The sequence below is a fragment of the Oncorhynchus mykiss genome, chromosome 13, assembly GCF_013265735.2.
Source record: "Oncorhynchus mykiss isolate Arlee chromosome 13, USDA_OmykA_1.1, whole genome shotgun sequence".
NCBI classification, from domain to species: Eukaryota; Metazoa; Chordata; class Actinopteri; order Salmoniformes; family Salmonidae; genus Oncorhynchus; species Oncorhynchus mykiss.
The window spans coordinates 27,693,341-27,704,972 of NC_048577.1; the positions used below are offsets into that span (position 1 = coordinate 27,693,341).

At 40.2% G+C, this 11,632-nt stretch overlaps 1 protein-coding gene across 1 annotated transcript; it reads right to left on the reverse strand.

Annotated features, from left to right (window-relative positions):
* Positions 1-1,237: 1,237 nt before the first annotated feature.
* On the reverse strand, positions 1,238-10,198 carry LOC110487394 (zinc finger protein 883-like). Its single transcript, XM_036942375.1, has 2 exons — positions 9,774-10,198; positions 1,238-3,176 (listed from the first exon to the last, which is right to left on the reverse strand). Exons 1-2 carry the CDS (start codon positions 10,138-10,140, stop codon positions 1,714-1,716), a joined length of 1,830 nt encoding a protein of 609 aa, XP_036798270.1. The 5' UTR covers positions 10,141-10,198; the 3' UTR covers positions 1,238-1,713.
* Between the last annotated feature and the right edge of the window lie 1,434 nt (positions 10,199-11,632).

An 11,632-nucleotide genomic window follows, 5' to 3' on the forward strand; every position in this document is an offset into this window, starting at 1 on the left:
CAGTGTTGTAGCTTTGTTTGCTAAAAAGCTACCGAGGTGTCTGACTAGCTGTTGTGTTGAAGGAGCGTCCCGTCTACTAGATTAAACGTCACACTGGCAGCGTCGCCGGTATTATATTAAGGCGTTCAAAAAGAAGCGTGTGTTGATTGATTCGTGTTTAATGAGTGAGAGTTGAAAACAAACTTTACACTCACGACACATTTGCATTGAACCATACTTCCACATCTATCAAGACAACTGGAGCACGGGGCCAGACACTCTTAAATAGAACCTGGACCAGCTCAGGTGAAACACCTTCCCACTAACGAGATGGACAAGTCAGCACATGTGTAACACATACTGACTAACGAGGTGACACCAATCAGTGCGCCCTACATGCTAACGAGCTAGACGGGCTAACGAGCTATACATGCTAACGACCTATAAGTCGTTAGGTTACTAATATATCCTATATTTCTGTTGGACAAGTTTGCTCACCCCCAACAGCAAACTTCCATTTCACATAATCAACTACAATGCTTCTACAATATAAACAGTGTCCACTGGCTGTCTACAATTAAAAACAAGAAAAAACACGCATTTCTAAATAATATACAATCGTATTATTTTTTAAATCCTTTTTCAATATAATCCTAAAACTCACTAGCTTCTAGAACTCGCATCTTTCTGAAACTCACACGCTTCTAGAACTCCCGTCCCCATGGAACGAGCCCCCCCAAAAACTCGTCTCCAATACGGAAAAACTGTCTAAACGCAAAACTTGCTGAATGCTCACCCTTGACACAATCAGCAACCAACTCCTGTAATATCCGTAGTAACTTTCCACCTTACTTCCCTCTATCTTTTCAGGGTTCACTCGATAGGCATGTTGTTGGATCGGGCCCAGTCCCCAATGTCATGCATTTGGGTTAGCACATCTGAGAATGAATCCTGATATTCTAAAAGCAGGGCAACATTGTCAATATAATTGTACCCAAATATGGTCAGCTTATGATTACTAAATGTTACATAAATTGTAAATATGAAAATCAAAACCAAATGTTCACTCCTTTGTTAATATGTATTGGCAATACTTCACTTAATGGTGAGGCATAGAACAATAAAACATGTATATTTTGTCAGGCTGAATGTTTGAAATATGAGTAGGTGATTTGAGTCATGCTTCTTCAGTAGTGGAATAAAGACTATTAGCATTTGAATGTTGTCAAGAAATACTGGAGTGATGTCAGATTGTTAATAAAATTGATTATAGACCAATTTATTATACTGCTTTCATGTGTGTTTATACACAAACATCTGCAACAATTATCATATTACATGTATTTTTTTAAACAAGCAGCTTTTTCAACTTGTAGAAAACAGCTAGCTACATTTTGAAGTGCTGCATTTTGATTAAAGTGGGTCACCAACACAGTAAGTGTAAAACAGCTATTTTTTTTGTTAAATAATACTCTTTCAATTCAGAGCCTGGTTTTCCCCTGAGGCTAATATCCATATCATGCTGCAATCAATTGAACAGGGCAGACGATAAGGTAGAACATCATTAAAATACTCCTACTACAATGTTAAAACATTCTACATTGTGACATCATTAAAATACTCCTACTACAATATTAAAACATTCTACATTGTGACGTCATTAAAATACTCCTACTACAATGTTAAAACAATTTCATTGTGACATTATTTCATTGATATCAGGAAACAACTTCTTCATGTATGTAATTTCTGATGTTTGATCAGAGATCTTTTATCAGAGTATCTCTTGTCACATTGATCACAGCTATGAGATTTCTCTCCTGTGTGTGTTCTCTGGTGTGAAGTCATCTGGCCAGATGTAGTAAAACTCCTCCCACATTGACCACAGCTATAAGGTTTCTCTCCTGTGTGTGTTCTCTGGTGTCGAATCAGATTGCTTGATCCAGTAAAACTCATCCCACATTGATCACAGTTATAAGGTTTCTCTCCAGTGTGTGTTCTCTGGTGTGAAGTCAGCTGGCTAGATGTAGGAAAACTCTTCCCACATTGATCACAGCTATAAGGCTTCTCTCCTGTGTGTGTTCTCTGGTGATGAGTCAGATGGCTAGCTTGAACAAAACTCCTCCCACATTGATCACAACTATAAGGTTTCTCTCCTGTGTGTGTTCTCTGGTGTTGAGTCAGATGGCTAGCTTGAACAAAACTCCTCCCACATTGATCACAGCTATAAGGTTTCTCTCCTGTGTGTGTTCTCTGGTGTCGAATCAGATTGCTTGATCCAGTAAAACTCATACCACATTGATCACAGCTATAAGGTTTCTCTCCTGTGTGTGTTCTCTGGTGTTGAGTCAGATGGCTAGCTTGAACAAAACTCCTCCCACATTGATCACAGCTGGAAGGTTTCTCTCCAGTGTGTGTTCTCTGGTGTAATGTCAGACCACTAGATGTAGTAAAACTCCTCCCACATTGACCACAGCTATAAGGTTTCTCTCCTGTGTGTGTTCTCTGGTGTACTGTCAGACCGCTAGATGTAGTAAAACTCCTCCCACATTGATCACAGCTATAAGGCTTCTCTCCTGTGTGTTTTCTCTGGTGTACTGTCAGACCGCTAGATGTGGTAAAATTCCTCCCACATTGATCACAGCTATAAGGTTTCTCTCCTGTGTGTTTTCTCTGGTGTAATGTCAGACCGCTAGATGACGTAAAACTCCTCCCACATTGACCACAGCTATAACGTTTCTCTCCTGTGTGTTTTCTCTGGTGTAATGTCAGACCGCTAGATGACATAAAACTCCTCCCACATTGACCACAGCTATAACGTTTCTCTCCTGTGTGTGTTCTCTGGTGTACTGTCAGACCGCTAGATGTAGTAAAACTCCTCCCACATTGACCACAGCTATAACGTTTCTCTCCTGTGTGTGTTCTCTGGTGTAATGTCAGACCGCTAGATGAAGTAAAACTCCTCCCACATTGACCACAGCTATAAGGCTTGTCTCCTGTGTGTGTTCTCTGGTGTATTTTAAGTTGTGATGAAGATTTGCAACCTTTCCCACAGTCAGAGCAGCAATGAGATTTCTTCCCTGTGGGTCTCTGCTGGTGTTTCTTGAGGTGTTTTGACGTGGAGAGACTTTTCTTTGCCTCGTCAGCATCATGAGGTTGTTGAGGCCCCCCAGAGGATTCACGATAGTCAGGTCTCTCTGTGTGATCAAAAAGTCAGACAGGTGGTTTAAGGCCCACAAAAGCAAAAAATAAACTGTAAAAAGGTGATGCCAACAGCGTAGCCATTATGTTGTACAAACAATGATGTCTGTAATGAATGTTAATTATTTGACATTTGTCTTAAGAAAGTCAAGTGAACAACAATAGTCATATTTTGTCTTGTTTTCCCATTAGTAGTAATATCGACGATTGTATGCTAGAAATACGTTTTTAAAGTTGTTGAAATCCTAAGCAGTGTGCCAGACAACTTTTGGTCTCCAATATAGGTACCTTTCTGTAGGTCTGTTGTTGTTGTTGTTGTTGTTAGGTGAAGTTATGGGTCCTACAGTAGGTCTATGGTATTGGTATAACTAGCGGTTTCCGCATTAGCATGGAGGAGTTTCTGCAACCAAATTGCATTTTAGCCAAAAGAGGGCAGAGAGCGATTCACCTATTTGGGGATGTCTGATAGTATTTACGCACCACCACTAATGATTTGTGGAGCTTCTCAAAGTAATGTTTTCTTCACCTCAAACAGCAAGTAAACAAAGTCTTACAAATACTTTGAGGAACTATTGATTTTAGTAAAATATTTCCAGCTCTCACTCTTGATAACCACTCGACATGAAAGGGAAAAATGTAATGCTCTGATCCAGTGGAAATGTCATACAATACCTGATTACTTCCCTTTCACAAATAGCCTACAGCTGCGTCTGCCCCAAACTCACTGGTGCGGGAAACTGAGAGCCCAGAATATTTTATACAATGTTGCTATCACGTTTCGGACAGACCTAGGTGGTAGTTGATACACTGTTTAAAGTTCTATGTCGACAGGCCATGCGCAGCCAATGTGATTTATTTTTATCTGGATATTTTCTAGATGTTTTTATTTGTTGGCTTTATGTAGAATATTTTTACATAGTTGACAATGGCAATAAACATTATTTAGATGTATATAATTTTAATTTCTATTTATATAGAATGTAGATTAATCACAGACAATGATTTTGAGATTATAAATTAAATTGTTCCAGTGAAATGTGACTGAAAATCATAACTGGCACCAGATCAGTAGAAATGGCTAGATAAATTTGCACTCCAAATTAAAATGGTTGCCGACTGCTTTTGTAGCCTATTACAGAAAACTTCAGGAGCATAACGTCAGAATTTATGAAGGCCATTAGCAGCGGTTAGGCTATCTTGATCTCTGGCTCCCTCAAGTCATTTGTGTGTCTCAAATAATTTAATAAGACACGTGATTCCTATGTTGACGATGTAAAGAATATTTGCTGCTCTGTGGTGTGTAATGAGGTGCAACCAGACGCTGCACACATTTATGAAATTGATTATTCCAGTTACATGCACCCATTAAGAAAATGACTGTAAAAGCTGTTAAATCCCAGTGGAATGATTAGGAATTGAAAAATGGTATGGTTGAGAAGGATGAGGCAAAAGGAATGGCAAATAAGTCTGGCTGTACAACCGATTGGCAAATGTCCTGCAAATTGAGAAATCATGTGACAAACTGAATAAAAAGAAAGAGACACAATGAAACAAAGATAAAGGACATAAAGAATGATAGTAAAAAAGCTTTTGAGAACCTTACATACAATTATGGGGAAAAAATTAACTGAATCAGAAAATTAACTGAATTCATCACAAAGCCCACTACTTTTATGATTTGCTTCATTGGCAAGATTAGCAAACGTAGGCATGTCATACCAGCAACAAACACTGACACTACACTTCCAAGTATATCTGACCAAATTATGAAAGACAGGCATCGTAATTTAGAATTGCGTAAAGTCAGTGTGGAAGAGGAGAAAAAATTATTGTTGTCTATCAACAATGACAAGCCACCGGGGTCTGACAATATAGATGGAAAATTACTGAGGATAATATCGGACTATATTGCCACTCCTATTTTCCGTATCTTTAATTTAAGCCTACTAGAGAGCGTGTGCCCTCAGGCCTGGAGGGAAGCTAAAGTCATTCGACATGCGCTATGCTCTGCATAGTTAGCTCCAGGTAAAATGTTGCACTTATTCAGCCATTCTGTGACCAAAAACAAGCTACATATGGACAGTACCAAAATAACCTGACTCTGGAAATGACAACGCGCCTCTTTACCTAGCTGGAAATGGGACAAACAGACCCCTTCTGTGGTAACAGACTGGGACAATTTCTAATCAAATCTAATTCCCAGGAACGGGGTTCATATGAACCACAGAGACTGTGTGGGATAATAACATGGCCGTGTCCAACTCTGCTTGTTCCCTCGACTCAGCTACCAACCAGCAATCTCCAACAGGGCCCTTAACCTGTATCACTAGAAACATCATAGTGAGCTACAGGTAGGAATCAGCAATGAATCCCAATAATGAGCCACCTATGGGGAGGGGTATCCCTTTGTGGACAAATCTCAAAGTATTACTGCTACCCTGGGGAGATTGCTATACCCCTTGAACATCGGCTCCAACCCTTGCCACATACAACTACAAAGGGAAGCACAGCCGATAGCTGCCCAGTGACACAAGCCTACAAGACGAGCTAAAGAACTTCTATGCTCGCGTCGAGGTAAGTAACACTGAAACATGCATGAGAGCATCAGCTGTTTCGGACAACTTTGTGATCATGCTCTCCGCAGCCGATGTGAGTAAGATCTTTAAACAGGTTAACATTCACAAGGCCGCAGGGCCAGACGGATTACCAGGACGTGTACTCCAAGCATGCGCTGGCCAACTGGCAAGGGTCTTCACTGACATTTTCATCCCCTTTCTGACTCTGTAATACCAACATGTTTCAAGCAGATCACCATAGTGTTCTTGGGCACAGGGACTAAGGCAACCTGCCTAAATGACTACCGACTCATAGCACGCACGTCTGTAGCCATGAAGTGCTTTGAAAGGCTGGTCATGACTCACATCAACACCATTATCCCAGAATCCCTAGACCCACTCCAATTTGCAAACCGCCCCAACAGATCCACAGATGATGCAATCTCTATTGCACTCCACACTGCCCTTTCCCTCCTGGACAAAAGGAACACCTATGTGAGAATGCTGTTCATCACTACAGCTCAGCGTTCAACACCATAGTGCCCTCAAAGCTCATCACTAAGGACCCTGGGACTAACCACTGAGCACGCCCGCATTCTCATCAAAGGGGTTGTAGTGGAGCAGGTTGAGAGCTTCAAGTTCCTTGGTATCCACATCCTTGGTGTCCACATTATAGGCTGGTGAAATCATGGAAACATAATGATGATTCCAATTCTAGATTTGGAATAGAATGTGCAGCTCTTTTAATATATATTGTTGTTTGACATGACTACCAATTAATAAACCAGGGAGGAATTACTGACAGACTAGGAGCATGGTGGAGACATCCAAGAGAGGAAAATCAGGAAGGGAAATGACAGCAAGTAGTGCAGACGAAAGGGTTAACAAGTTGGTGAATTAACATATGTGCTGGAATGAAAACAATATAGATGGAATAAGAACAATATAGATGGAATGAGACAATATAGGTGCTACTTTGAGAACACAAACTCTCACATCTTTCGCAGCAGAGCAAGGGAGTCCAGGGGATGACTGGAGGAAGCATTGTGGGATTCTCTTGGCGTGAGTACAGTTGGTGAGACTGAGTGGACGATGGTGAAGAACAGTGGAGTGAAAAGGGCTAAAGTTGGTAATGAACAGCAGTTTAGGGTTGGAGTGGGAATCATCAGCAAGGATGTTTTTGTGGGTGACCTGTTAACGGTCTCAAAGTTGGTGAAGGATGAATTGGGTAAAGTGGAATCGGTTCGAGTGACCAGGAGTGGTATGATACTGATTGTGTGTCAACAGCGCAAAAGGAGAAAGCTGTGTGGTGTAGGTTACACATTTCAGGTAGACGCACGTTGATTAAAATTAATGATAGATGGAAGGTTTTACTGTGGTTTGGTGAAGTGGTTCTCCCATCTTATGTAAAACCTGGGTAAGTGAGATATACAGAAGCCGCTGCAGTTTGTACATGTGGCAAGTGTTTGTCGAAGGAATAAATATGTCGTAGTCAGATGAAGCATGTTGTAATTGTGATGGGAATCCTGTTCCCGAGTTCCCGGAGTGCCCTGTACAGATGAAGGATGTCACAGTAGCTAGGATGATCAGGCCCATCTAGCAGGTGTCCTATATGGAGGCAGTGAAAATAGCTGAAGGAGTAGAGAGGAGAAGGTAGTTCATGTCCCAGTCTGAAGTGAAGCCATGCAGGAGAAGGATCCCAACACACTAATAGTGAACAAGGTGGACTGTGTTGTGTTTATAGAGCAAGTGAAAAATTGCATGAATAAATTATTAGTAACCTTCGTCCAAAACTAGCAGTTTCCGCATTAGTTTGGAGGAGTTTCTACAACAAAGTTGCGTTTGCATTGCCCTCACTGCCGCAGTGATAAATTGGATTAATAAACTAATAAAAAACATCTAAGAAGCTAGACATCATTGTGAAGGCGGCAGATAGATTTCTGGATCTCCAGTACAGACGAAATGTTACAGGGAGGACTGAATGAAGACATTCCACCCCTCTCAGCTTCCTGCACCTGTGTAGGGATCTGAATAGTACAATTTTTGTTTGAAATTCAGGGTAGTGGAGTGAATTTGGTTTGTGTTTATTTTAGGTAATTAGTATGATTTGTTAATCCCAATTTGTTTTGCGTTTTGGTTATTTTTTTACAACCCCGTACTGTAGGGGGCAGCAATACACCTGATGAGTGTAGTCTGACAATAAACCTCAGAGAAGACATGGTAGGAACCAAAGTGTTGGTCAGTGTTTCCAGTTGACCTTAATTAGATGTTACATTACATGTTGTTTTCTTACTTCATGTAGCCTTTTAGCTAGCCTTCATCTTCATACTTCGCTTACTCCTCTCTGATAAGATACCACTGCACAAACATGCTTATCTAGGCCTACACCAGCACCGGGCAGTATTAGCTAGCTACGTTTGCTCTGACTCTTAATACATTTAGCAAGCTAGCTAGCGATTAGCAGCTAACATTATTTGAGCAACACCTTGCTAAGAAAATACAATCTTTCGCCTTTAATGTAATGGCATGAAAATAATTGCCAGAATATTATACAATGACTTATCAACAGCTCTAACAATTTGACCCCAACAGGAAATCTACACTGGCAGTTATAGAAAGACCCATATACTATATAACCATTGATTCTTGAAAAATATAACTTATAAATGCCTCAAATGTTTCAACCGTATTACCCCACCAGAAACCAAAACATAAGCTCGTATAACGCCACTGTTTGTAAACTAATACTATATGGCTGAGGAGTAGGGTCAATCCAAGAGTTCTGACAATGACGGTAAAGCACCCACGCTAACAGGCTAACATTGGATAGCTTGCTAGACACAAATCAGAGAGAACCTCACTCTTACCATTTTACTTTCCCTAGCAGAGCTGGTTAGGCTGTTTTCATGTTATCCAAATCATTGGTGACTAACTGTGCTGCTGGCAACAATTTAATTTGAGCTTATTTGCAGATGTTTACTGACACCGGCCATATTCAACGGGTGTTGAGCGTTATTAAATTCATCAGTTATTCTGCTCTCTAATCAAGTCACTAAACGTTGGGTAGTTAGTTAGAATATAGTTACTATACTGGCACGTTTGATGTATAAGTAGCCAACTAACGTTAGGTAGCTAGCTCACATTCTGGTACATACTGCTATAAAGATATGCTATGCGTTTTGTAAGGATAGTGTAGCTAACATAACGTGTAACGTAACTTATTTGAAAAGTCATTACTTTATTACATTTGTCATAACTATTTAAAGCAGTTCATTTGTATCCGCTCTCTCGTTGGACTTCGGCTGCATATTTTCCTCAATTTTCTTGAAATCTGAAACGTTGAAGCCACGCCCATTTCCTGAAGAATTGCATTATGGGCCCGAAAGTACTGCGTGTATACGTCATATTTTGGCAAATTTAGTACGACATCCGGGAACTTTTGGCATACTAACTATATCATACTATGACCAATAAGCAGACTATACACTCAATTAATATCACAAATAGTGCAGTTAGTATGAATTTTCTGACACAGCTCAGGACTCTGGGCAGCCATTTTGTTTAAAAACTATGTGGCCCCTTTAAAAAAGCCACACAACAATCAATCAACCAATCTGCAGTTCAACCAATAACAAAGCTGTAATTCCACCACTGTTTTGGTAATAAGATGATGGATGAGGCTGGAGAAATGTAACTACTCTCAAATTCATAGACAGACCTATGGATGAAAGGACTGACCATCCATGATATCAGCATTATAGTTTTAACTATGTTGAGGCTATACAGTGTTGTTTTACATTGTTTCTAAACATTGGAGTAAAAAAAAAAAGAAGCTTATATTGGGGTTCTGATGTGGTAAACAGTTTCATTAGGCTCATGAGGCATGTGTTATATTCTTCAAGAATCAATGCCTATAAATAAAGAATTTAAAAGTCTAAGGATGTCTATGGATGTAGCAATTGCACATTTCCCCTTTAACACCACACATCAGTTCAACAACCGCAGAGTTTGTGCTTCTGTTTTTAAGACAGTACTTACTAGTGTTAATCAGGGCCCGTGCATCGTTAGAACCATTGGATGCCTTAAGATGAGTTTGTGAAACCGGGCCCAGATATCCAGTTTCCTCCTCTTCTTCATTTTTCGATGTGACAGTCACCTCCCCCTCCTCTTCTTTCACTGAAACGTCGTCACCCTCCTCTTTAACTCTGAACTCGTCTTCCTCTTCTTTAACTGAAACGTCTCTCTCTTCTTCTTTCATGGTAACAGCCTCACCCTCTACTTGTTTTTGTATTGTAACAGCCTCCTCTTCCTCCTCCTCTTTCACAAGAGCTTCTTTCTCCATCCAGCAGACCTCCTCTTCTTCAGCAGGAACGGGGTTAAGTTTGAGATTGGACCTATGTGGCATTTACTGAAGTCGCTAAATATAATTCAAAGCAGTGTCACTTTATCAGCAGCACGTGATCAATGACGTCTGAAGAATCATTTCGTCGAACACCTGATTAGTTTGGTATTGATTAAATTGGGCTCGTTCGACATTGCAGCCGACAGTGCAGGTGACTGCTGACTAACTAATTAAAAAATCACCTTGCATCATAAATAACTACTCATTATTATTTATAAATCAGTCAGCCAGTCACCGTTTACCCACAACGCAGCATGATTTGATGCTCTCGAACACGGCCAGTGGGGTAATATATGACATAAAGGCAATGCTGCTGCGGTGTGGGACGTCATCTATAAAAATGTGGCTGTTCTAAATTCTGTGTCGCTCAAAGCATTGAGTAATTAACCTATTTTTTGACACAATTGGCTGGAAAGAGCCAATGATTCAGGAAGCTTTGTTTCCCCATCACTACTTTTCAGCATGTTTTCTGTGAATTAGACTACGGAGTTTTGTAACTTTTTCCACCTTGGCTTACTGTTAGTTGGGTTCTAACTGGTCTCCGGTAGTTGGTCTCGCTGACCATAACCGTGCTGGTTGGCCACACTGGTTAGGCTAATAGCTAATTGGCTAAATAGCTAATGTTAGCTGGCTGGCTAAGATAACTGCATAAAGCTAATATTATTTGATTTTTGGTTAGATGGCGTTATGTATTTCCAATACGTTGGTTTACTTTAATCACTCAAGTCATGAGCGCAAATGATCGGTTTAGTATGAAGTTCTACATTTGAAGTTATTTCTGTTGCAGTTTACATCACGGAATAGGCTGGTCCTCCATATTACTTCACACCTGACATTATCATTCTTCTGAATTCTGATCGGGTTCATGTAACAACTCCAAAAATAGAACAGTGAGGTGTAACTTTGCAATGGGACTTAAAACATTTTTGGGGAAAATATTGTATTTGATCTTTTAAACTTTACCGTAACTTTACCATTTTATTTCTCTCCGTCGTCCACTCACTTTACATTTTTAGATAATAAAGCATTTGTCCTTTCCACTGCGTTAACAATGGAGGATTGGTTGATTTCCAGTTCAAGTATTTAAGATGATTGACGAGAAAGGTATCATCCAACCATCGGGTAACTTGTTTCAGACACAACAACGGTGAAGGTGAATTTCAGATGTTCACTGCGTGTATTGATGAAGGAGTGGAATCGATGAAGTTCCTCTGCTGTCCCCTGGAATAGAAGGAACACGTCATCAATGAAGCCTTTTTCAGAACGTGATGAGGTGCTATAATGGATTGTAAGGGCTGACAATCACATTTTTCTCAAACAACCCCACATACAGATTGGCAAAATTAGATGCTATTTTTTTTAAACTACAATGACCATAATGACCTGAGCGCCTACTTGTCTTTGTCTGTGTTTCTTTTACACCTGCTACATAAAAGAGACGGAAGAATGCACAATGGTCAATGCTATCAAGTATCCTTGGGACATCCCTACCCTA

What these genes read in the sequence shown, in the direction of transcription:
- LOC110487394 (XM_036942375.1), bottom strand. Translation starts at nt 10,140, where the DNA reads ATGCCACATAGGTCCAATCTCAAACTTAACCCCGTTCCTGCTGAAGAA. An exon ending in ACGGGCCCTGATTAACACTA is followed by an intron (nt 3,177 to 9,773) that starts GTAAGTACTGTC and finishes TTGATCACACAG; the next exon opens with AGAGACCTGACTATCGTGAA.